The sequence below is a fragment of the Nothoprocta perdicaria genome, unplaced genomic scaffold, assembly GCF_003342845.1.
Source record: "Nothoprocta perdicaria isolate Ctin4 unplaced genomic scaffold, notPer1 scaffold_26, whole genome shotgun sequence".
Taxonomy (NCBI): domain Eukaryota; kingdom Metazoa; phylum Chordata; class Aves; order Tinamiformes; family Tinamidae; genus Nothoprocta; species Nothoprocta perdicaria.
This window is the reverse complement of record NW_020455488.1, coordinates 1,066,300-1,093,949: the sequence shown is the minus strand read 5'-3', so window position 1 is coordinate 1,093,949 and position 27,650 is coordinate 1,066,300. Positions and strand designations below refer to the sequence as shown.

The window sequence follows — 27,650 nt, the reverse complement described above, 5'->3', positions numbered from 1 at the left end:
TAAAATAGACGATAGCTTGAAGCAAGACAATGAGGCATTGTTTACACGGAAGATTGAGAAACTGGTTTAACAAAAAGGGTCCATGGACATCTATTGTATGTACAAGTAAGAGATTTACTGGAGATTTTATAATTTCCACAAGGCACTTTCCAACCAGCTTCATTAACTTGAAGTAAATCAAATCACGCAGAGATCTGGCTCAGCCAGAGACACATGCCGGGAAAGATACAACATGAAGAAGACCAGAGACGAGATGATAAGCTTTAGAATCTTTGGCATTTTTCATAAACATTGTCTTTGAAGGTTTTAAATCTGTATATTCACCTATTTCCCCACACACACTCACCTATAAATACTTTATATATGATCTCTTCTGTATACACAACTATGTATATGCATGGGTATGCAAGCACACATGCACACAAAGAGGCATTCTTGAAGCTTTTCCGCTGGGATAATCTTTCTTCTATCTTTTCACATACAGCTACATATAGCCTTACATGAGCAAAACACGTTCTTTATCAAATCAAATCCACAAAAGGGTGCCTCTTTAGAGGCTCCATGAATCTTGTTACTTTGACAAACAAGCATCCTGGAAAAATCACTGAACCCAGGTACACAGTCCAGTGGAAGATACTCTGGTCTCTAGTTTTCCTTCCCCAGATTCATGCAACAGGCCCACAAGAATGTGGAATTAGTGAACAACACAATATGACTTCACTAAGATCTCCAGTCTACAAGATAAGTAATCCAGTTTTACTTTTATTCATCTCATTTCCAAAATGTTATTTTGGTTACTACCTGTCTCCCCAACTTCTCCTTTTCTTTGCACTGGGAATCACTCGAGGAGATGCTGGTGGAGATGCCTGTCTGGGATCCAGAGAAGTAAGTTGCAGCTCTGTTGCTGCCAATGATTCACTGCAGGGGCAAGTCACCTCCACAATATTTTATAGCACCTAATATACAGGTTATATTAGGAGTAGAGTCCCACTAAAAGCGGGTAAGCTTGTGTGATTCTGGAACTGAGTTTCCTCAGTCAAACAACACCCATTTCCCAAATTTTATAAAGCAAAAGCACAATAGTTAAATGCAAGTAAGCAAGAAGCTGCATTATCCTCAGAGTAGAAAACTGGGTCCTTCTTCACATCTCTTCATTGCTCAGTTTCCATATAGTTTCACTTCCTCATCCTTTCCTTCTGAACTGTCAGGAGGGACTCCAAGAAGGTATCAGCTGTGAGTGCTACTGCATAACCACTTCTTTGGGTACTGGGTGCTCTTTCTGCACAAGTACTTGTTTCTTTAAGGCTAAAAAACATTTTTCTCTCAGAGCTGTAGTGTTGTCCCCTTTGGATTTAGGCAGAAAAAAAACCAGCTAGGCTGAAATACCCGATGAGAAGGAATTATAAAAGGTAAGTCAAGTGAGTCTTTTCAGGTCAGTGAGTGAGGCTTTTTCTACGTCCTGTTAATTCCTTCATGGCAGAAGACATCCATTGCCCGCAATGGATCGCTAGTGATCCCAGTATCTGAGGAGTTAACCACAGGGTGGACTTTTCTTTTGCTTAATAAAAAAGGAACAAAACCACAATTGCTGGATGAAATATCAAGATACTGCTGCAGCTTCTAGCTCTTTCTGCTAATTATGATTAAAAAAAAAAACTTTTTAAAATGTACACCGCTTGAACAGAAGATGGGTATCAAAGACTCGTTAATTCAGAGCTTAAACCTTTTCAGGCACAGTGATTTAACTCAGAAAAGAATAGCTCTCGTATCTTAATGTAAATCTGTTGGATACGTTAGAAACTGGTTCRGAGCATCTCCTCACATCAGCTCAGCTGATCTGCTACACTAAGTGGAATTATCTCTTTCTCCAGAAAACAGTGAGCGCTGCTACTGCAGTCTTGCCTCGGCAATCAAAGCAACGAAAGGGAGCTCCGTTGCACCATCCCTTTCCATACTCATCACTCTGCTCTTTTTGGCCTAGGTCTCTGTGCCAAAAAGAAAGATGACCCAGGAAAGGTATTTAGGTGTCAAAAAGCATATCTTTCAGGGGGGAGGAAAAACAAACAAACAAAAAAAAAGAAGTCTGCAGCAGAGATTCTAGTGTTTCGAACCAAAAAAAAGAAGGGAAGGGAAGAGCGTGTACGCATGTGGGTATGGAGAGAGATGTTGTGCTCCAAAACCCCTCGGCATCCTAGAGCGCGCTCCATTTCTTCCTAATGGGACTGGAGCTGCTGTATGGTTTCAATTCAGCATGCTGCACCTGTAAAAACAAATAGACATGACGTTTGCAGTTAGGTAACTCTAGCTCACTACAGTGTGTGTTAATGGCTCCCCGAGGACCAACTAAGGGAAACTAAGGAAGGTTCAAAAGTAATGAATCATTTTCTAAACACAGGAACATGGGGGATTAATTGCAGGAAGGATTTGAGAAGTCATGCATCATTTCTTGAAACAAAAATATTAAAAGCAGATTTTTTCTAATGAGATACATGGGGTTSTACCTGATTTCAGCAAAGTAGGAGAGATCTTTTGGGTTTGTTTTGGTTTAGGAGTTGTTTTTTCTTCTTCTTCTGGCATTAACTTATAAGTTTAATAAACTTCTCTGGGGAGCTACAAAGCAAGTGCATCCCAACATGCAGTAACATGGCAGTTGTCAAACCTGCACGCAGACCTCAGGATGCTAGTCTGTTTAACCACCTCAAAGAGGGAAAACCTTTTCCCAAACAGAACCTGCAAAAAGCAGCCTCCACTTTTCCAAACAATTTCATGTACTACATAATGGTTAAAACATGTATGATAAACCAAGAGATGACCTAATCCTAGCAGCAAATCGTCGGCTGTGCTACAGAAAAGTATTCCCATCGAAATTGTGGGAATCTTCTGCTGACCACGCCATCTTCTTCCCTCCTGCTCTGTCTTTTGTCCAGCACATGTGGGGCGTAAAGGGCTTGAATACAGACAGAGGGAATTTCTAACTTACTGTTGTACCAAAGTGGAAGAATGATGCATTAATAGCACATAAACTAGAGCAGACAGGGACAGGCTTCGGAAGTGCCACAGATGACTTTCACTAGATCACTGTGGCTGTCCACAGACTCACTATTTTTAGCATTAGTGGAAAACTCTTAGGAAGGTTTGCCCCATGCTAGGGACTTTATCAGTCCTCCCTCAGAGAAAAGAGTTATCATTTTCYTCAGAGAGCTCAAAGGTTCCCAAAAATGATAGAAACCACTCAAGGAAATGTTATAAATGTAAATGTTAAATAAAGCATAAATAGAAAAGCAGCTTATCTTTAAACGTAAACATTAAAAGGGCATATGCAAACCATCACTGCAAATCCAGTGCACTCTATGAGAGCAAATAAAAATACACTAAAGCTTAATGTCTCTATGATTATTTCTGCTTAGCTTTTTTCCTCCCACCAGTCTGGAGATATTCCTCTCAAGCTATTAGTATAACCATCAACCAATCTGGTGGCCTCTTGAAATAAATGTCACGATAAGCCTTTCCAGCCCTCTTTCTAGCAGATGCCTCAACACGGCATGGGGGCAATTATTTTTCAATCTCCAACAGAGTAAAATCACTACAGGCTAGATTGTGATCCCCTTATTCACAGTGAGGAGCACCTCACTGCGAAAGGACAACGATTCGCAGAGGAAGGTAAGTGCRACGCCAGTGGGATCCGGGGCGTCCAAATCGGGGCCTGGGGACACAGATTCCAGTTGATTAAAAGAAATGAAAGAATCCTTTATATCTTGTGGCTCGTTACCCAGCAAGACTATTTTCCTTCCTCCAAGAGAAACAAACAGATCTCGACATTCTAAAGGACTTATTGTTCAAATAATTTCCAGGAAGATAGGCAAGATTACTGGAAAGAAAGAAAGAAAGAAAGAAAGAAAGAAAGAAAGAAAGAAAGAAAGAAAGAAAGAAAGAAAGAAAGAAAGAAAGAAAGAAAGAAAGAAAAGATAGAAAGAAATGAAAAGAGACAAGACTTAACTGAAATTGAGGGAGAAGAGATTCTGATTAGATTAAAAGTTGTAATTCTGTAATGGCAGAAGATTGATCTTATCAACTGCAGAGTGTTTTATATGCATCCTGAGGCTTTCTCTAAGGGAAAAGGTGAGAGTGGCTTTGTCCCTGAGAGGCCTGCAGTTCAAGGTGGGTGGGGCTTGGAGGGATAAATATATATATATATTATATATATATATAAATATAAATATATATAATAGCAAGCACAAAGTCACAGAAATAATTCCTATACCACCCCCTCCCCAATCCTGAGAAAAGAGAGAATTCCGCAAAATCTTTTGGATGGTTATCTCTATCAAAGAGACCATTTTTCCTCTTCCTCAGTACAAATATGGGAGCAGAAAGGTGACGGAGACCACAGCTCTGTAACCACGCTGTGCGATTTTCCAGATCATTTTTAAGTAGGGCTTTTTCAGGATAATTTTTCTGCAATCATCTTATGTTTCTGACAAAGGATTTGGGCTCTTCTCTCTTCTAACATCCACCCCCTTCTCCTTTATGGATTTTTCCCACTTCCTTATCTCCGTTACTCTAAAGGCACTGTATTCCCCAAGCCAAGCACCCAGCTGCTCCGAGTACAGCTTGCTGCCTCCCTTGGTGGTGGCCACTCATTACTTACCTTTTGAACATCAGATGGTACCCTGGAGAGGAAATCTAGGAGTTCATTATTGTCAATGGCATAGGGATTTCTAAACTTCTTTGTAAATTTATTTATGCCTGGAATGAGAAAAAAATGCAAACAAATAACGCAACTGCTTTCTGATTCCCTGCCCTCCACCCTTAAATTGTTCAGGCAAGGTGGAAAAAGGAAGAAGAATTCACAAGTAAAAATTAGTGTGAAAACCGGGCCTAGGACTTCAAGTCGCTCACATGTTGCCTGTCATGAGAAATCTTTCACAAATGTCTCCTGGAAGAAGTGGAGGGAATTATTATATGAAGCTATTTTTCCATTTTGGGGGTGATTTGTTGTCAAAAATGGGAAAAAAAAAAAAGAACAAAATCAACAAAAATAATTTCTAAAAAAGACTATGGCAAGCATTCATTCTGCAGGTATATTGCGAGGGAAATATYTGAATTTAAAGCCCAGATATTGATATATTTGCAGAGAAAAGATAGTCTCTTTCCCGCTGCCCAGGAGTTGGAGGGCTCAGAGAAACTGGCAGCATGTAGGTTTTTTCCCTTGCATTTCTTTGGAAAATGAAAGCTGTCAAAAACTTCCCTTCCTCATCACGTTTCACAGCTTATCCTCTCTTTGCAGAACCAGAGTTGACAAGCTGACCATATTCTGGAAGCTCTGGGAAACTGTGAAAACTTATTATTAGGTTTTATTTTAGTTTGATCTTTTTAAGGTGAGTGACTTATTAACTGCAGCGACAGCACTCCTGGCATCCTCAGTGGGTGCTGAAGCTGTTGGAGGTCCCTACGTGGCAAGGAAGGCCACCACCAGTGCAGCTTGCAAATTATGGAGGGGCTCGCAAGGAGGTGTCTTCTGATCCCTATGAGGAAAGGGAGGGCTGAGCAGTCTTCATCCAGCACCAGCTCTTTGCATGGACTGGGATGAAAAAATACGAGAGAGATGGGCAGCATTCCCAGCTTTGTCCTTGTTGCAGCCCTCTGCCATTACTTCCCCCAAATCTCTCAGTTTTCCTGAAAGTGTTTTCAAATGCAACAACTGCTCCAGCATCCTYCTCCTCCTCCTCCTCTCTCTCTGAAAAGTACCTACTTCACATGAGATTCAGTTTTTAAGCCACATTCTCGTAGCAAAATGCCAACACAATTTCCTGTGTATCTGATTTTTAAAAAACAGAAAATACCATAAGGTCTTTTGAGGCCTTGCCACAGGGCAGTTGTTTAACATGTATCATATTTGAAGGCCCTGTCAGTGTAGATGATGTTGAATCGATGTAGGGTTTTCATGTTCCCACCATGCCTTCCATAGTGGAGCAGCAACGTTTTGTTACTAAACTTTTTCCTCCCAGTAATTTCTCTCCTTCCATTTTGCTCTTTTTGTTGTTGTTTGACTAAATCCTTGCCCCTCCAATACTCTSTTTTCATGCTGCCCCCTTCTCATTCCCTCTTTTTTCTGCAGTCACAAGGGCCAAGACACCAGCAGATGCCTCAGACCCCTAAGGATAAGGGTGGGCATCTCTAGTCCACACACTCGAATAAGAAACAAGTGATTCAATGATGCTCTGCCCCACATTTTCAGCCATTTTACTTCAATACAGATAAAAGGCATCACCTCAAATAACTCAGAATGCCATTTTGAGATAAGAAAAGTCTTCAGAAGATGGATTGCCATTTTCTTTTATAAAAGAGTATCTTACTCTTACTCATAACACTGCTGAGCAATTTTTCATATTAAAAATCTCTTCTGCTCCATCCCCAGAAAACAGAGGTTCGCAGAATAATTATGCACCGCTAAGTTAACTGTGCTTGATTGTAACAGGCAGTTTAAAGCTTATTGGACCTCATTCTATAGATTATAGGTTGTATTTATTGCATGCAAATAAGAAGTAATCGAGTACTTACCCCATATTAAAACAATGTACCTCAGTGGTATATAATACAAAATAACTGTTGCTGCTACCAGGACTAAGCAGGCCAGGACAGAGAGGAAAGGCACCGTCCAGTTGAACGTGCTGCAAAGAATATAAATAATTCTCCTCAATGTTACTGCTTCTGGATGCTGCTCATACTCTGTTACCCAATAATAATGTAATGACCTCTTCCCGAGCTCAGCATTTAAATATGCTATAAATTGTAGGCCCCCTGGGAAGCGGGTAAGTGGATTCCTGCCTCTGGATGCTATAATAGATTAAGGGAGATATCCGAGAGGCAGGTATCATGATAAGAAGGAGAGAGGATACTCTCTGGAGAGCTCTGTAGAGTTGTTAACCATGTAGTGAGTTGTTTTTGTTTCTTCTTATACACGTCACACGTGCCACCCATCTCGGCCCACTGGTCAGCTCTCCATTATTCATGGGCGCATTATCTGATGTGGGGACGCGGCCTTGCCACAGGTGCCGGCCACCTGAGCTGGCTCTGCTCGGGCCGTGGCACAAGTGACACGGGACGTTTGTCAGGGCACAGCTCTAACGTGGCAAGCGGCCAGACCCACCTCCGCTGGTGACCTGGGTGGCAGCAGCTGCGACTGCTGCTAAGCCTTGGGAGAGCCTTAGAGCTCTCTCTCTTCATGCCACTAGGGAGGAATATTCTACAAAATATCTCTTGATATATTTGCCTCTATTTCCTTACGCTTTCAGCTGTTCCTTACTCCTCTGTGCATAGAAGGTACCTTGGGTCAGTTATAGCATAACAGCAGCAGACCAAATCTCTGCACATCACCGGTTTTCCCAAAGACAGCACACTCAGGAGGCTCAATCACTGCAGTCCTTCAGACATTTGTACCAGCATGGGCAATAATCAACACAAAACAAGATTTCTTTTCATCCACTACCCATCTGTAAGCCCATGGTGGACATAAGATGAACAGCTCTTACTAACACATAATTGAAGTTACTTTGTGCCTCTGCGCCCTGGCCTTGTAAGCTCTCTCTTCAGTATCCTCCAAAGCACTTGAGATACTTGAACTGCATGAAAGTCCATGAGTTTGTAGATGGATTTACAGGTTTGGGATCTCTGCTTCACTCAGCCTGCCTGCTAACTTCATCGTATCCCCGTGAAGGGGAGTAGAAAGAAAAGAGGATGAATGTGGACCACTTGTTAGGCTATAAAATAAGCAGAACTTCCCTTGACAGATAAAATTAATAGGAGGTGGAAAGAATTACTTCTAGCCTTCAAAAGAGGTATTAAATATTAAGTAAAGGTAGGTGGGAGAGGAGTCATTATTATCCATCAACAGAGCTTAAGTTAAAGTTAAAAACCCCAGCACAACAGCTCAGTACAGTTATGCTATTAAAACTCCCTCCAACTGCATAACTAGAGTGACAGACGGAAACTGTAGCACAATCCAGTCTGTCACTTACAAAAAASCTTCGGTGGCAGCTTTTTTTAATGGTACATTACTGTTGAGTTACAATGGAATTCTTCTCAAGTTACATCGGACATCCACATTAATATCCAATGTCTTCTTTAACACCATTGTTACCAAAATGAATACGAGAATTAATAGTGCTTAAGCCTGACGAGCCTTCCTGCCACGCAGCTGGACAGAACAGTGCCCTGTTCATAACCAGGAATACGTCCCTTGGCCACTTCCACCCCAGCTGGGGTGCATGGAGTGCAACCACAACACATGGGCTTGCTGTATTTTTAGCTTGAATCCAGCGCCTCATTAAAGTGTGGCTCAATCACAAACCATCACTTTGTGTCCAAAATAGAAAACAATGAGGGTGAATTAAGCTCCAATAAAGATTGGATTCTAAAAAGTTAGCGCGTGTCTGTAGACAGGGGTTTTATTAGGCTCTTCACCTCCCTTGCTCCTAGGGCCAGGAACACCCTATGTGACTCCTGCAATAACAAGACCCAGAGAAGCCCCTTTGGGCTTCCTCGTGGCAAGGGCAGGAAGCAGATAGCTCAAATCRATAAAATGAGAAGTGCATCTCCCACATCCCAGTGGAGTGGGAAATAAGTGACTGATAACCTCTGCAACCAGGCAAGGGCAAAGAGGGCATGGGAAAGGCAACACCAGCCATCATTTCTTCAGTACTTTCTACAGAAGAAGCACAAAGAAAAGCCCGATATTTTGGTGCCCACAGCTCCCAAGCAATATCTTTGCTCATATTAATGCTGTTTGTTCCCTACCACAATACACAGACCCAACTATGGTTTGGGACAAACGGCTGAATGAGAACCACTATCCACAAAATACCTTCTCCCTGCTTTGGAAAGGTTTTCRAAGGAAGAAGAATCTTCCTTCGAAGCACTTTCAAAGGAAGAAGAATCAGCACTACAACTGATCGAGTCTTGTATCATACCCAAGCAAGGAAAACTGATCACTTACTTTTTAATCCTCTCTCCAAACGATGCTATTTCTTCAAGGATGCTTTGAACAGCTATGATGATTTCTTGTACCATGTGGATCCGTTCAATTAAACCTTTTTTCTCAGATTCCTAATGAAAATGGAAATGCAAACATTTTATGTATTCAGTATTTGCTAATGTCTTCAGAGCTACATGAAGACTTGTGTGACAAACCAGAAGAGCTCTGGGGTACTCCGCAGTGCAGACGACCTGCAAGGGAATGTGGGGTGGCCAGTACTTCCTAAGAACAAGAACAAACTTAGGCAAAACATTTGAGTATCACTTTTATGAACCTTATAGGCACCCAACAACTATGCTATTTTATTTATATATATATATATATACACACATATATATATATTTAAAATCAGTTGGTTATTGGATTCCACGTTAAGTAGTGCCTGATGACTAATACTTTTTCTTCTGGACTAACCAGTTTCCCTCAAGAAATGTTAGTTTCAGTATTGATGGATATCTAGAGGGTCCTTCAGGATCGGCAGAGGACCCATTAAGCTATTCTCATACAAGACATTGAGACGAACAAAACCACTGAKAGTACTAGAGATGCTAAATTCTAAGTAATAAATTCTTTAAAATTTCCAAGTACTACATTCATCTTTTTACCGACTGTTACATCCTGGTTTGGGGTTTTGTGTGTGAGGTTTTTTTTGTTTGTTTTTTTCTCTCTCCCCACTATGGCATTGTTAATCCACTCAAACACTTCTAAGCAATGCTTTCCACCCTGATGACAACCTTGCTGTGTACAACACAAAAGCAGAGTAATTCAGATTACCTCACCTTTGTCATAGGCTAAAACCACGACTCGGAAAACAGCCATTTTATATATACATATATGTATAAATATATACATACACACACACAAATATATATATATCACTTCAAGTCTGTACACAGGCAAGGAGTGCTCCTTCCTCCTCTGTTCTCAGGCTGTTTTACAGGTGTCTGTACCAGACAGAGTGGTCTGTAATGACTAACTTATTTCACAAATATTTCCATGCAAAATCAATCACTGAAAAAAGTCAGTAACTTGAGTAACAGTGAACAATACAGTTTGCCAACAAACAGCATAGCTAGCCTAGAAAAATTCAAGCCTCTGTCAAACTAGGAACTTTGGATTTGAATTTGCTACTTAGTCTGAGAACTCTTTAGAGGGTTAATTTTTTTGTACATTTCCTATTCAGAGATCTGATCTTTTACTGAAGGAAAAAAAAAAAAGAAAAAAAAAGAGAATCAAAGGAAAAAATGTCATTTTCCTTTTACAGCAGCCATCTTATAACTTTATTTCTTACTGCTTATTTTAGACAGAAACATTACAGGACATTACTACACATGTGCAGAAATAAAAAGGAAGCACAGAATGAATTAAAAATCAAAATGACTTAAATCAGCCTCGGAAATCAGTACACAATTACCAGCATTCAACATTTCTTTGCCAGCAATCTAACACACATACAGGCATGCAAATTGGTGTGGTTGCAGATATTCTAGCACAAAATCAGCAAAACATTCACTTATTGCAAAATGCAGAGCCCAGGACACTGATTGTACATCACATTTAGACTATCCAAAACCAGCCCAATTCTTTTAAAAAAAAAAAAAAAAAAAAAAAAAATTTTTTTTAAATTGTGTTTTAACTAGTCAGCGCCCAGGGCAGGGATGTGCTGTGCTGGCACAACACAAGGCATTTCCATGTTCTCCATTGACTCTTGCTGGCCAGGGCAGGCAAGAAGGCAATCAAGGGCCAGAAACGTTTAGATCAGCACTGGCTTCAATTCTGCAATACAAAAAATACTTTTTGCTGTGCAAAGAACTGTGCAAGAGAGGGGCAGAGGCTGCTTGCACTGGATCTGTGCAGGCTCCTTGCTGCAGACTTCTGGCACTACTGCACCCAAGGATGCACCTATGCGCATCCTAAACCCCGCATCGCTCTGCATCTCGGTGTGCCCAAATACCACCCCACCCTCCCGAGGATACTAAAAGTCAGACACGACGTTACAGCCCTTGTAACCTCAAAAGCAAAGCGTGCTGCCTGTTTCTCACCACAGTAACTGTTGAGTTTAAAATGCCAGCCAAAACCACTGCGGAGTTATCAAGCTCCAGACGTCCCAGGATTTGCCTTTAGGTTGTGAGCACAGAATGAGTCGAAGCAAAGTTTTAAATAATCACACATTTGGGTGTGAAAAGGAGTATTTTTACATTAATAAAACTACCAACAAAAACGAAACCCTTGGGGTGTGAAACGACCCTGGAACAAGATAAATAAATAAATAAATAGTCAGTTTATGTGAAAATAGCACCAAAAAGTCATTTTCACACAACTTCAGTTATAACCCTGTTAGTCTCAAATGTAAATGACACATTAGGATTATTTTTAACTCTTAACTCACTCGAATGGTACAGCGTTCCCTCAGTTATAATCTGGCTTTAACGCACCAAATCTGCAAGCCAAACTTTGGGAACAGTTCATGGAAATGGAGCCAAGGAGAATTTCACTTTGGTCAAATTCAGAGGGAGGGGTAAATGAAAGCATTTTAGATAAAGTGATGCTCCTGGGCAAGCCTACTCTTGCTCCCCAGAGCTGGAAAAAAAGATCATCCAGCAACTCTATGTGCATCATGCTGACTACATTTGCAGGTCTTTGACTGGGCTTGGAAACCTKATCATAATGCAGTTTAAGAAATCACAGAATAGTTGAGGTCAGAAAGGACCTCTAGAGATCATCCAGTCCAATGCCCCTGCTCAAGCAGGGACACCTAGAGCACATGGCACAGGGTGGCATCCAGGAGTTTGGTTTGGAAGATCTCCAATCTCTATACCCTCACCCTCCTCCCACTCAGGAGATATTCAGGGGAATACACGGCAAGATCACTTACCGTGTGACTTTGTGTGCCTTCTACATATCTAAATACTGCTTAGGACAAATGTTAYGGCTACCTAAAACAATTTAAACATAATTAAAACAAGAAAAATCAAYCAGCGGCACTTTGGAKCGGGCCTACCTGCTTTGTTTCCTTTCTGAGACAAACTGATGGAAAGAGTTGGATTTCAAAGAAAAAACACTGAAAAGCAGTGGGGCGAGAACAAAAGGGAATGAACAGTGAGATTAAGGCACCAGGGTGGGTCTCTCCTCACAGGTAAAACCATGCTTAGAGAGACCTTGAGAACAGGGATCTGGATGATAATGACCGCAAAGACCTTCTACAAAGTCTACGGCAACAGCTCTCAAAAACTCCAGGTCCTAAAAAAGGACCACATTTTCCATTCAATTCAATAACTTCAAATATTTCTACCTCCTTTCAATAATATATCACAAAAATATTGAAAAAGTTTTGAGGGAATATATATAAAAAAAWAWGGACATTTCTTTACAATCTCTAAAACACTCAATATTATATAAGACAGATAAATTTATGGCTCCCCACTTGCCTTTTTAACCTCCCTTTTCCTTAAGTCCTACACCCCTTGTTCACCCACAGGGCTACACTCCCTGCCTGCTCCCCCTGTTTACCCTCAATGGTACCCCAATCTTTACCCTTAGTCCTACTCCCAATGTCTACCCTGGGTCCTACTCCCAATGTCTACCCTCAGAGGACTGTTGTTGGCTTTTTAAAACACAGTGAATACTAAAAATCACTCCTAAACAATAGCAAATTTCATTTATAGTTCAAAATACACCCTGTAAAGCAAAAAACGGCCATGGTCTTCAATGAGCAATCCTTTTTAAAGATACCAAGTATTCCTAAGTAAAATGGTCTGGCTACTGCTCTCATACTGTGCATTTCAATATTTGTGCAGAAGCATTTGGAAATGCTGGAAAACTGTCAAGCTTTTTTCTTTGCTATTTTTTTTTATTCTAGAAACCTACAGTCTAAACACACATACAGCATGATTAGGTCACCGCTTAAGCGAGACAGCAGCAGACAAATGAAGTATGACAAACGTGCGATTTGCTAAACTACTGAAGATTTTGGAGCGCCGTAGATGCCTTCTGAAGCCAGCCGCTCACAAAATGCTGTCGGGAGCAGCACGAGAGTTCATGCGCCCATCAGYGAGACAGTCCCTGCTCCATATTGATCAACAAATGGGCAACTGTCACACAGAAAGCTATATTTGAGCAGTGCCACGTCTGTGGAAGACGCAAAAATAATCCCGAAAATGTCTTCCACTCTACACACTTGTCCATTTGTGCAAGGTCCCACAACCTGGATTACATGCACCAACCGCCTCGGGTGTCATTTGTTTCTGACTCCTTTTTGAGTCAGAAACAAAACTGTCTGTCTCCACATATTATGCAATGCCTGCCTTAAGACAAAATGTGGATAGCCATGGTTCAAAAGCACAGCTGAGAGGTTTTTGTGTGAATTAAAAATAAAATATCCTGCCTGTTCCTGGCACAGCTTTCCAAAGCCAGTCGTGAAACTGTCCTTCCTTCAAGGCGTCTTTCTTCTTCATTTCTTGGCTGATTACAGCACTGTGGGTGGACCAAAACTAGTCCTCAGCCTCTGGGAAASAATTAACTCCATCAAAACCAATTTACAACTGAGAATTAATTATATGTTACTTTAAGTCTTCCCTGCATAGCCTGGTTTAAGAAACATTCATTTTTACATTAATTGTCTGAATAAAAACACAAAAGGAGTCTTACAAAAGATTAACCATGTTGGGGAGACTGGGAAAAAACAACAACAAAACCCATCAAATTAAGAAATWAATCCTTGTGAGGCCAGCTAATGCACCCCAAACTGAGCTTGTAAATGAAGGAACCACAACTCCGARCTCCTGAAGTAAAAGCTACATCTAKATTTTTCTTTCCATGACATCTGTAGYGATTAATAAATGGGACCAGCAAAGGCTGTTGAAGAGTTACTATATTTCTGTGAGCTTCCCTTCCCTACAGAGCCACACTGGGCCCAGACAGTCAGGGTCAGTTGCAAAAGAAACTCTCGCAAAACCACAAAATTGACACACTTCCAATGGCAACGACATTGAAATTGTATGAAATAAGGGACAGGCCTGGAGGTGACATCTCCAGCATCAGCACAGGAACCCATGACAAGGTGAGCTACAGCTCTGGACACATCGAAAACCACATGCTGCCGTTCTCAAAGTGTGCTTCTAGTGGAAACTGCAGCTATTGTATGCACACAACTGAACACTTAAGCTTAAGTCCCTAACAAGTTCTAAATGCTGCATACCACTTGGATCTCATGTAAACCCTTCTCACAAAAAGAAATCTTGCATGCAACTTTYATACAAGTGGTATTCATCAGCAGATTTCTGGCATGCCAAGGGAAACTCAATATGTAGAGCTGAGGAACACTTGGGGGCAAGGACTGAGGAAAAATGTGGGAGAAAAAAAATAAACAGGGATTAATGCAACAGGAGGAAGAAAACAGACAAGTAATTCAGAGATAAAATTTTGAGTAATTTCAGGAAGAAAAAAGTTATTCTGAGTTATTCTGCCTTGCTCTGGGCATGTCTAACTGTCAGGATTATTATATACATATATATATATTTTTTGAAGTAGCTAGCCCATTATGGCACCACTGCCTCATGAAAGCAATGTTTTAATGTTTTATCATGATTTATCCCACACACCAGATATGAAGGATATGAATTTCCCTGTGCAGTGGCATCAAACCAGACTGGTAGAAAGGAGCAAAAGAGGAAAAAGCTCAGGCATCACATGTCTTTTTTGCTCATTATTCTTTGGGTTTCTTTAAAAAAGCATGCTGTGGTTACTTAAAGAAAAGCCGATTTCACCAAGTTTGGATTCACCTGCAACCAGCGTGCTTTGTCCTAGAACAAAGAACTCCAAACTTAACACTATCCGGCCCTTCTTTTACCAAATGAAATTCTTCCAAAAGCTAAAACACTTAGAGATGAAGCACTTCCGAAACCCAAACAACATGAGTGTGCATGAGCAAGCCATGCAGTGTCCTCCACATTTTGCAGGGAATTGCTCACTAGCAGCTCTATCTCGCAGCAGAGCAAAGCCCTTGCAAGAGGTGGCAACCACTAAGCGACAGTCCTTGGGAGGCTAAAAGAAATCCTTGCAGAGCTTTGGAAAAAACTCCCCACAGCAAACTTGGACCGGACTTGATGTCTGTTGAGAGAAGCCGGCTGCAACGATCCCGGCAGTCCGTGCTGTGGATCCGACATCTCGCTGTGCGCCCGGGAAGAGAGGAAGGGCACGTGCAGGACGGCTGCCAAAGCCCACRCAGGCGCCTCGCGCTGTCCAGAAACTGTGCGTCGCGGGCCCGTTTTGTTTATTAACACCATGCTGCAAATGTGCCTGCTCAGCTGTGGAAATTCAGCAAATCTGAATGCACTTGAAATAATTACCAGAGGAAATGCAACACATACAGGTCAATTTATGCTCTCAGTTAAAAAGGTGTGAAATCTGGAATAATTCCACCACAGCCAATAGAACTACCTCAGACTGATAGGAAGGAGAGCACCATTGGCCTTAAAAGGACCAAGTTTGAAAAGCAGGGCATATAACGCCCCAGCTAAGGTTGGGGGACTCCTCTCAGAAAGGCAGATGACTAGTCCATACCCTGTTACATCTGATTTTGCTATAGCATAATTATGGGAAAAACAGCACCACAATTTTGCTTACATTGGACAAATTTCATCTGGGTGCAGAGGACCAGCAGCTTACGCTCAAGTCCTACGCTCAAATCCCATCTGAACTGCAGATTAAATAGAGAGGTTTACCTCATAACCCCATTGCTTTCCTTCTGAAAAAGGGTGAAATGCAGGGTTTTTTCTTCTGTACTTGTTCACATTTGCACAGGTAGACATCTTGTGATATTGCTATGATTTTTTAAAGTAATAATGGTGTCTGCAACAGAATGAAACACTATTCAGGTGAAGAGTATGTACATAAGTACCAAGAAGAAAGTCTGAATGGAGATAAAAAAGTCATCAGTCACCTTTTATTTAAAAGTGGAAGGCAAAAAAAGAAAAACAACTTGGAGAAAATGAGCACTCTCTCCTGGAAATATACATCAGACCTAAGAACAAGCACCTGCCGATTAGACTTAAACTACTGGATCATCATCTATAATCTAGGTAATGATCTTCAGCAGTTCTGGACATAGGGTAAAGCCAGGCCTATTCAGGTCTCTGTCCAATTCAATAGAATTTTTAACATTTTAAATCATCTGAAATGTGAAGGGACAAGAACTCCTGAGCTCCAAGTGCTCAGTCCTGTGGCCTGCTTAGCTGGTTGTTATTGCTGTGGTGACTTGCTCCAAGGCAAGAGAAACAACTTTAGGCTGGCACAGAGCTAAGAGCAGAGGTCCTTACAGAAGAGCCAGACAATGATCCTCAAGGATACTTAAAAAGCCCTCATGGAAGTCCCTCCATGTAACTCATCTCCCATCATTCCAAAACATCCAGGTGGGCCTCCTGAATGGGCACGTGGGCTGTTGGGACTCCTTCTAGGACAAATTTTGTGCCAAGTTAAAGATACTTACGATAATGGCATTTCTACACATTGCAGCACTGCAAATAACAAACAACAGATCCCATCTTTTCCGGCTTCTATTACACAGGAGACTCACAAAGAAAGAACAACCACGACCTTTCTTAACTAGAAGCTGATTAAGTTAAAAACAAGCTTGGGAATAACGTGCAGAGCCATAATCCTGTCCTAAGTAATATCTGGAAACTGGCATTCCTTTAGTCCAAATGGTTGCAAGACYAGATGAATTACACCGGCTAGATGTGCTACCACTTTCCAGCTCTGCACTACGCATAGGCCAGCAGCAGAATTTGCCCCTTAACCATCTCTGTTAAGTACAACAAAGTTATTTGTTCCAACATACTTACAGTCAACACATGAACTCACTAGGAAGCAAGAAGAGAGGAGCCACAAGGCAAGTCAGTCAAAGCAAAGTAGCATTTTAAGAGGTCTACATCAACAAAATGTCTTTTTTTTTTTTTTTTAATGGCATGATGCTGCCTGCAATTTTGTTTCTCAGATGTAGAGAAGATGGGTGCTCATTGCTAATTTGAACATACCCTACATATATTTTCCAAGCCTTTGCCATTATTTCTGTTCAACAATCTTCACAGGAGACGCTGAAATATTCTGTTGCAATTGTTGAAGAGAAAAGAAGAAAAAACTATTTATATTTTCAAGGAAGAAAACAATGAGATGATATTGTCTTGAATGACCTTTCCTAAGTATGGGGGGATAGAGCATCTTACACAATAGACTCTTGGTTCATGTTTCAATTACTGACCTTTACAGAGGAGAAAATTAATGCAGTTTTCATCAGAATCCACCCGTACAAATAAGATCCATACGGAAGATTTCCACATGCTGAATCTAACACAAACGGAGAATGTCAACTGTTTGCTACAGGATGAATTTAACTTTGATTTGTTCAGCTGGAGTCTTTTTGAATTGTACTCGTAAGGTTGGGATATTTTTGATACCTACTTTTGACAGAGAATTTCTTATATGAGAAACGTTGCATATTTCTTCTTTGTGGATTTCCTTTTCCCTGCTTCAGCCCAAAGTTTCTTCCCTAAGCATGAGATACTTGGTTTCTTGGAAGCTGCCTACTAACTTGGCTTTCAGTCACAGTGTCACTTGATCTTACTTTGTTATAACCCACTAGGCAAGCAGTGCGACTTTGGCTTACTACTTGGTGGAAGATGTCCAAGAAAATAGGAATTGTGTTGCTTTAGTTTTGTCTCTAATTTTCCTCTGAGTCAATTTCCGGACCTGCTAACAGCAGTAACTTAGTTCTGTCTGCTTTGGAGGAAACACTAACTCTAATGTAGACAGTTTAAGATCATGAGAAGACTACAAGACTTTCTGGTGGACTGCTATGATACACTAATTCAGGAGGTATCTGTCTGCTTGAAGCTCTACAGTCTTTGAATTAAAAAAAAAAGTTAATTAAATAGAAATAGTCAACAATCAGACAAAGAACATACATTTTGACTTGCATGTAACTTGTCTATACCTTTCTGCTGGCAGGCAAAAGATGTTTCATTGAAGTAATTTTAAAACAATCCTTGTTCAGACAGCCTGACAGAGCCCAGAGCTGACAGAGCGCAGCCTGTGCTCTACATCCAAGATGGCAAGAGTCCAACACAGTGCTCCTCCCTCCCTGCACGGCTTGCACCAAAGGGACCCGGCACCCTTATCTTCTGCAATYCTCTACACTCTTCTTTGGGGAAGATAGAGGGGTAAAGAAAGGGAGAAAAAGGGGGAGTTGGCAATTAAGCCCTGTCATTTAAGATGGATCATTTAGGTGGAAGGGAGTTAATCTGCTCTTGGGCTTTTGAACTAAGCGTCCGTGTATTCGCAATTTGTAAACAGTTCATCTCTTGGAGGGTGTGTAACAATTCCCAGAAGCATGATCTGTTATGTCTAATGTGCAGCAGAATCCAGAGAAGCTATGTGTGTGAGTATTTTGATACAACACGATGATAGGAAACAGAAACAGTGACCTCGTATACCACAGCCCAACTAGCAGATTCCAACTTTAGGAGTTCTTGTATTAGGGAGGAAAAAAAAATACACAGACTTCTGTTTAAAGTATGGATGTCTGTTTAAATGTTGACATTACAATGAGATAATGTCATAAAATTACATTTTTCTTATTCTCCCTAGAGCACTTTGACCACCCTCAGACTTGGAAAAGTCACCCTGCATAACCTAATACGCTTAAAGATCTTTCTTCAGTGTGCATACATCATCCATCATAAAAGGATGTTAAGAGGGATGGACCCAGGACACCATGCAGATATTAAGGTAATAGTGCACAGGGCATGGGACACAGGGCAGTAATTGGCAATTGTCTCTCCTGGCAGCTCTGTGTCAGAATCTCACACATCATTAACTCTAAGATCCAAATTACTAGAAGTTATGAATTATGACTGCTGTAATGCTAAGACAGAAAACCATCCCASAAGTCTGCTGTAGCTGTCTACAGTGAGTTTCTTCAGCCAACTCTACAAGTTCCACATTTCTGAGTGTTTAATCCACGAAGTTAGACAGAGGCAGTGCTGATTACGGCAACAATTGCAGAGCCAAATCAATGGTAGAACAGGGACTTGCAGGAGTCTTCCCAAACCAGCACATTCAGTTACACCGATAAAGAAAATGACAGCAAAGTTGCTTGGTGGAGGTCAAAACACGCAAGGCCATGACTAGACATATTTCCGTCCAGATCCATAGTGACAGTGACTACATCCATATTTCAGTGACCTAGTTGCACATACAGAGAACTGAAGTCAGTTGTGTCTGTAGTAGACTTGATGAGAATACTTGGGCTTTGCAGCATCAAATCTGTCACAGGGCACAAGTGGCAGAGGATTAAATGTCTATTTAATACATTTTTATATTTTTTTCCACCTCAGCACTTGAAAATGAAAGAGAGGAATATTAAAAGAGAAGAAAGTGAACAAAATTGGTTTTAGAGAATAAATTGCACATTTAAGCATCACACAAATAAGATGCAAGGTCAACATTTACTGGTCTCTAACTCTGGGCACTCACAAATTAGAAATTACCAGATTTTAGAGATAGGCACTATTTCTTTGAAAATAATGAAACTGTCATTTAAGGATTCTTGCTTACTTCCAGATATTGATTTTTTTTTTTTTTTATTTCCGCTTAGTAGGTCAATATTACAATGCAAACAGTGAATAACAACACTCAAATCATTGTTGTGCTTTCCAGAAACCTGTAATTCAACTAGGTTGTCTGCAATTCATTTTATAGTTTTGATGGATTTCTGGTTGCTTATTAAAATATAACAACCACAGAAGACTAGATTAAATTTAAAGCAACTATTCCCATCAATTAGTCTGTTAAGCTTCAATTCTAATGTCTACTACTAAGCACTAAGACAGACTTGCTAACTATAGTATTGATTGACTTCTCAATGATGAAGAATTTCACTGTAACATTCTCTCAGAAGAGAGAATATTCAAGATGCTTATGAACTTAGTATGCAATCTTAAAGTTTCATATAGCCTTGTGAATGTTTTCTCCCTAACAGCTAATGTTCCTTTGCATGCTGTTGCTCCTTAAATAATTCCTCTCCTTTCAGTTCTAAAGTATTTATAGATTATCAGATCCTCCTTCACTTACTTATGTTTTTTCAAGCTGTATACATTAAGTTCTCTTAATCTTTCTTTGTATGTCATGCCCTCTAATCCTTTTATCATTTGTCACTGTAGCTTGATAAACTTGAAAAAAAAAAACCCAACAAAGCATTTTTTTCATCGTGAGAAGAATGAGTTAATGTGCTCCAATAAAACCAGAAATTTGCCAATTCCAAATCTTTCTACATTTCTGCAGACGAACTAAAACCAGTTATTCTCTGAGCTCTAAAAGGAAAGTTGAGAAAACTCTAACTAGTCTTTCACAAATCACAGCAGTCCTGGCCTCAGTAAGAAGAAACACCAAATAATTTGGAGAAGTCCACTGGTACAGTATCAAAAACTGGAAATTAAAGTGATGAGAAATTTTGTATCCTTATGCAAGTCCGTGCATCTCACCCACCTGTGCCCATGCATATATGTGCATGTGCACATACATGTGCATGTTTCTGCTACGATTTCAAGAATAAACTGTGAACTCTTCAGATTCAAATCAAGTTCACCTATTCCACCCAGGTAACTCCAGTGCTGGATGTTACGCAAACTAATCTTCTCATATATTCAATGTCACCAATCGGTCAATTGGTAACAACTRTTTTCCAAGTTAATACATAGAACAACTGTAGTTCTCACAGAATTAGGATGYAAGTTTGTGCTCTCCCATGTTCCTTCTCACTCTAGCACACTACACAAGATGTGCTTACCTTGTCATCTTCATCATCATCTTCATCCAAGCCCATGAGCTCCTGCAAAAGCAGATGTTAATATAAGAAAACATTACACAAATTCTCAGTGGCTGGCAGTGTTCAGAAAGCTTCTGAAACTCCCAGCACATTTGATTGCACAGTTTTCTCCCACTACTATTTCAAGTCATTAAAAAACCACCACTTTCACCTTTCAGAAATAACGTTCTATGTTCAAGGACTTTTTTTATTTTTTTGTGATATCCCGAACAAAGCTTGCAAGACCCTATACAAATTTTAAGTCTAAATAAAACCATTAATGTCTGTGTCCGGTAGTTTGAAGGCAACAGGCTTTCAAATTCATTGCCAACTTTTACTGTCTGTAAACAGCTTTGTTCTTCGTCTGACAAATGAACCAGCGGGTATGTCAAGGCTGAGGGTTCTGTACTGAACTTGTTCAATCCTCACAGCTACAATGACTGCTCTCTCCCTTTACGGCCCTTACTGAAACATTAGACGGTAGAAAATACATTAGCACGAACATAATCAATCTCACGAATCACATACAGATTTCTACACGGCATTATTTCCTCCTCCTAACTTCTGCACTGACAGGTAGGGGGGAAAACAAAAGAATTGGCTAAGGTTTGAAATTAGGATCCCTTGGCTTTCAGTTCAAGTGTTTTATAAGCTGAGCCTTTAACATGGTCCTCCAAGTTTTTCTTGGTTATTTACTAGGAATATTTGAATCACTGTATTACAAGTTTAAATAAAGCTAACACACAAAGAATGGGAAGAATCACAGAGTTTTTTGTTTTGTTTTGTTTTTTAAGAAAAGCAGTTGCATCAAGTACGCAGAAGGCATTGYGAGCTCAGATACCTGGATTTACTCTCTGGCTCTCAATAATACCTTGAGCAGCTGAATTAAGAGCGACTGTGGTTTACACATTTCTGTAGAAGCTCCCCTCTGTAAAACAAAACATTTTACCTATACTCACGAATTTARCCTCCCAAAATTGAATCATGCATACAAGGTTAATACTGTTATTCCTATTTTATGGCACAGAAATCTGAGAAAGAATTTGAATTCCACATTTCCGAGTGYTGTTGCTTTCATTCTTCTATATGCACAAAATATACATGCTGGCCCTCAGAAAACAAAGGCAAAAGACTGTGCCAAAAGCACTAGTATTTTGACGAAAACCTTTTCTCATCTGCAGGACAGATGCAACTAAAAGTAGCACCTGATTGTCTGTTTTTGACCTACAGATGGTCATCATCATCATCAGGTAATATTAAAGGCACTTTGACTGACTACTTGTTCCATATGATCCCAATCCTGAAAAGCACTTAGACACATGTGTAACATTTGCTTGTGTAAAATGCACCACTGATTTCCATGGCATAGCATTGCTCATGAGCTGTAACAGCAAAAGTTCCAACTTTCACATGAACTTTTCTTGCATACAGCTACCATCAGTCTGTATATTCTGATACAGGTTCTCTGCAGTCCCCACCAATATAATGTACTCGTCAGTCTTGCTGATTTGTGTCCATGTGGGACACCAGGTAATGGAATGAGCAGCGAGTTCACCACAGGAAGACTGACAGGCGTTAGGAGGTATTCACACTACCTTTTATCTAGTAAGACAGACTCACCGTTATTTTACATGGATTTAAAAAAAAAAAAAAAAAAAGAAAAAGAAAAAATTTAGCTGGGATTCTCCCACATGGGGGAGAAATTGCTTATTGGAAATAAGCATTTTTCTTGCATTTATCTTCACATCTAATCCATGTCTTGGCCTGAGTAACATGATCTTCCCTCCTTTTTAAGTAATTCTTTTACCTACAACTGAACAACTGAAAGCTGAACTATGAGAACTTCCACTGCTAAAGCAAATATAACAGCTATTGACTTTTTAAATATTAGGATATTATTTTTTCATACAAAATTCATGCRATCAGCTTGGGGAAATGTATTCTTCATGGGTACAAATTCTTTTTTTCTTTCAATAGCCAAAAAGGAGTTAAGTTTCCCTGTATTTTATTCCCACACTTGCTACGTGTTTAAAAACAGATTATTACAGTTATCCATGAATTTACTTGCTTCATTTTAACTTACATTAACAGTTTTATGCAAGTAAAGACAAGGGTCAAAGTCAGGATTAAGTTCAAACAGCATTTCATATATCCCACCAACAGCACTTTGCCACATGTTTTAGTAATTTTGTATACAAGTCTTTTCCCTCTGCTAAATCAAGTAAAGATACTGAAGGCTAAATTAAAAATAAAAGTGTTTCTCATTGATATGGTGGAGGCACGACGGGTGAAAAGGTTTCTGCCTAAAGTCTCTGATCACAGGACAAGGTTTAAAAAACCACTAACTTCTCTTTTCAGCTTCCATTGACTTTCCACTTCTGTGAATCATGAATCATCAGTGTGATGCAAAGGCCAAGAGTGGCAGGGCACTGGGTGTTGGGTCTTGTCTCTTTGGAAGTCTGTCTTAATTTAAATCCATTTCAAACATTTGCACTTATTAAATAAGTCAAATCTCCCTCCCACACATTCGTCTCCTTCCACCCCTACTGCTCTGAACAGTCTATTGCATGAATTGAATCAAAAAAATTGAGAGGGTGGAGGTTTCTTGACAGTAACTCAGAAATAAAAAAAGTGCTGTTTAGCTACACAACTAGCTTAATGCCATTAAAATTMATGATATTTTCCTCAAGGGCAAGTTCAAGTTGATTCTGCCATCAATGTTACTGCTACTTCACTTGCCTGGGCRTCTTGGGTGCTGCTGACCTTCCCAGTCTTGATGAGAGAGAAGTTGTAAGCAAAGAGCACCAGTAAAGCCAGGGGCACCATGTAAAGTTCCACGCTCCATACGGTGACTACAAATACCTGGAGAAATACAGCAACAGAAGGGCATACATATGAGTGTTTAAAGACACATACAAGGAGGCCTTTTAGTCATTATCCCACCGAACATTCATCCTTGAATCTCTGTTAACCTCATTCATATTAGTACTTTGACAAAGCAAATCTGCTTGGGAAGCATGTTCTCTCTTTTGCTTGAATGCATTAGGCTCCTATTTATTAGTTCCCCTTCCTCTGTTCCTGTGAAGTACAAGGCCATGAACATAGGGTTAGTCCAAAGGCATTATTCACTCCTTCCTAGACCCTCAAGACTCAATATCCAGGCTTGGTATTGAGTCTTAGTGCTAGCGCACAATGGGCCCACTTAAAGAGGTAAACCTGCTCCACTTTATCCACTAATTGCTAAGGAAGTTTTCACAGGTTTGAGGAGAAATTCAACCTGTCTTCCACCAGGAGCTGTTCAGGTGCCCCCTTCACCACACACGGGACTACCTGCAAGCCCGTATTGACTATTTATCCACTCATGKTCTGCTTGGTAGTACAAGAGGGACCATGCACAGAAGGGAAAGCTCAAGCTGTGCTTCGTCTTGGGAAGGGGATCCAGGAACCCCGCTCTACATTCCCATCCCTTGCTGTTTTTACAGCACAACACACTCTGATTTCACGGGTGGCTAAGGCTCACTTTGCCCATAAAGGCTGTAATCTGCAGCCTCGGGAGTGGTATCTCAMACCAAACCCACTGTTATCAAAGCACAACACAAATTTCAAAACAAGCCACTCTGCAAACTGAGTCAGCAAGRCAGGTAACACACATGACAGAGATCGTAAATGTTGTGGTTTTGTGTTTTTTTTTTCTTTCTTTTCAATAGCTTTTCAAAAAATGATACCAAGCCAAGCTGCAATCCTCTCCTACGAGTATTGACTGTATTTGAACAGTCTCCAAACTTGGAGCAGTTGGACATGCAAAGTTAATAAACTAAATCCAGAACTGCCATAAAATGCATGTTGTGATCCCATTTCCTTTTCTACTCATACATAGTGTTTCCAGAACCCCCTAAGGCTTGAAGGATGAGGCACAACACATTTACTGGCTTTTTCTTCCCCCTGCCTCAATCTCTGGAATGACCAGCAACAAAAATGCTATTTTCAGAATAATACAGGTAGGTGAAAATGAGTCARATCATTCAACTAATGCATTTCCAACTGTGAGGAAGGGCAAACCATGAGCAACCAGAAATGACTTGCTTCACACGGGACAAACAGCCAGTCATGTTGCATTTTGGAGAGTGATCCTGATTTTAAGTTAGGTATTGCTATGAAAGGAATTAGACCGTCATCCTGTTCCTGGCATATTTGGGACAGGAGAACAACCTTCAAGATCTATTAATTTATAAAATGAGCAGACAACATCATTTTCAGTGTAGAAACCTACAATTAGGCTTTTGGGTTTTTTTAATCCTACAAGTGAAATTCCTCAGAGGGAATTTCAACTGAAGCTTTTTCAGCTACATTGACTGAATCTCTACTTGCTTGATAAGATAAAGGGATATCACCTTCAATCCTAACTCAAATGTCGTTCTAAATAACAAGGTGATTGCAAAGAGCTATATAGATATCTATGTCATATATAGAGAGATAGACCAAAATAGACACCCCTCACTGTCTCCYCAACCACGTATGTATAAATTTCTATCTGATCATTATACAAAGTCCTTAATGGGAATTTGCGTTAGTAGGTGTTAATTCAACATATGTGTTTCATTCTGTTGGAGTAGGTTTAGTTTGTATCATCTCCCTGGGATATTACTGAATCCAGTCTTCTCACAACACACACACACACACACACACAGAATGAGCTCATAAGTCCTACAGAAGTCAATGAAGCTCTAGCAGAACCTCTCTCAATTCATTCAGCTTCAGAACTAGAAGCAATTTTAGTGCATTTGTCACCATCCTTTACGAACATCACGCTGCTCAGTTGGCAAGTCTAATACAACCTTGCCATCACAGGTCATTTAGGAAAGATATAAAACCATGACGCTGGTGATTTTTAGATCCAACAGTACATTTTGTGTATTGCTAAGTTCAGAGCGTGTTGATAGAACAAATAGGAATATTTTTGCATTCTAACAGCATTTTGAGTGGTTCTGCAGCATCAGCCATCAAAGCAGTTTCCATATAAGCCCACATTCTATTTTATTAAGTCTCTGTAGCCTGTGTTTGCCAAATACATCATCTAAAATGGGAAGTCATTAACAGCTTCCTACCACTTGCTCAAGAAGGCAGAGACGAGGGACAGTAACCAAAAGTCTTTACCTCAAACGATCACGTTTTAACAATACTTCACTCCCCCCCGACAATGTTTCTCATCATCATTAGACCGTTCCATTAGATATAATCCATTACATCATTGACACCTTTTCTGCTGGACTTCGTACTGGGCATGAGAAACTTTTAATAAACAGTAGATAATTTCTAAAATAAAAGTTAAACAAGCAGAAGTCTGTCTTTTTTTTTTTTTTTTTATGTTACTTTTAACGATTTGGACAGTACAAAAGCCAATTATAGAACTGAGAAATTTAATTCACAGCACTATAAAACAATGATCAAAATACAAATAGAAACCAGATAGACATGTCCAGAGAAAGAAAAAGGAGCTCTTGAAGCTAATATTTAGACTAGAGCTCTACCTAGAAGAGAACAGCAATATCAGTCTTGGAGAAAGGACCACTTGATTTCAGCTGATTAATGTGTTGCTATTTCAAAGGGTCTAATAACTACAGACTAAAGCTCTGGAGGCTTGGAAGCCGTTTCATCTGAAAATCATTGAAGAGGGGTCCAACTGTTCCTGTCAAGAAGCATGGAGTTTCAACAACCATGAGAGTGGCCCTTTTGACAGCAGTACAAAAGATGAGAGAAGGCAGTCTCAACCGAAAGTAAAAACAAACCCTTAGAAAGACGTTTCAAATCTGTTTTTTCTGCCCCTCTGGTTCCAATTTAGAATCTGACTATTAAGAACAGATTTTAGACGGGTGTCTACTCAAGTATGCCCATAAAACATTTGTCACCARCAACCCCACAGTCATGAGATGGAACCAGTTTTTAAGAGGTTTAGAAGCTTAGCATTAGATAGGGGTTTCTGTGCATTTTTTTTTTTCTAGGAAATGATTATGAATTTTTAACYGTAATTCAAAAAATGCATAAAAGTGCTGTGTAGTAAAGTTAAGAATATGAAATAAAAATGCTGTGTGTTGTGTGACAAAATAATTCTTGTGAAACAATAGTGATGGAATAGAGAGAGAGAGGCATGCATACATACATACATATATATACATATATATATCAATATCAGATGGAAAAAATAAGTGAAAGAAGATGAAATGTATGCAAGGAACCTATGTTAAAATGCAAGGTCCATGCAGGCTCCAATGATAATGAAAGGACTGATCAGTGCAGTAGTGAAAAAAAGTATTTGAAACTCAAAGTTTCAAAACCACACACAATATGACTGAAGGCCAAACACTTTTGTCAGAAATTTCCTTGCCATTTATAAACACGGTGGACGCAATACACGAAGTCGAGAGGAAARGCTTGAGTTGATACAACTGTGAACACCCAACTTATCTGTTTGGGACTAAACCAAAACCCTGGTTTTAATTTGAGACACGATGACATGCTCCTCTCCCTTCACAGAGGAAAGAGATGACGTTCTTCTAATCTCTCCCTTAACTGTGTAGTCGACTCAAATTGCAAAAGCAATCTATGAAAGAGGAGAAATTTCTGCAGCTGGATATTCAGGGGCAATCTCACATTGCTTTTAAGCTTGTCTCCCTCTGCCCCAAACAAAATCCAGGATATTAGCCAATAGCATGAGATACTGGCTCCCCAAAAGGGCATTTGAACCCCTTAGAGGCAATA

At 40.1% G+C, this 27,650-nt stretch overlaps 1 protein-coding gene across 1 annotated transcript in view; it reads right to left on the bottom strand.

Moving 5' to 3' along the window:
- Positions 1–1,996: 1,996 nt before the first annotated feature.
- Positions 1,997–27,650, bottom strand: part of MCTP2 (multiple C2 and transmembrane domain containing 2) — a 93,896-nt gene continuing 68,242 nt past the window's right edge. The window contains exons 17-22 of the mRNA XM_026040540.1: positions 23,634–23,756; positions 20,877–20,918; positions 8,996–9,105; positions 6,562–6,671; positions 4,649–4,746; positions 1,997–2,260 (exon numbers count right to left, since the gene is read on the bottom strand). Of these exons, the coding sequence (XP_025896325.1) occupies positions 2,192–2,260; positions 4,649–4,746; positions 6,562–6,671; positions 8,996–9,105; positions 20,877–20,918; positions 23,634–23,756 (552 nt within the window). The 3' untranslated portion in view covers positions 1,997–2,191. The remainder of the gene's footprint in view (positions 2,261–4,648; positions 4,747–6,561; positions 6,672–8,995; positions 9,106–20,876; positions 20,919–23,633; positions 23,757–27,650) is intronic.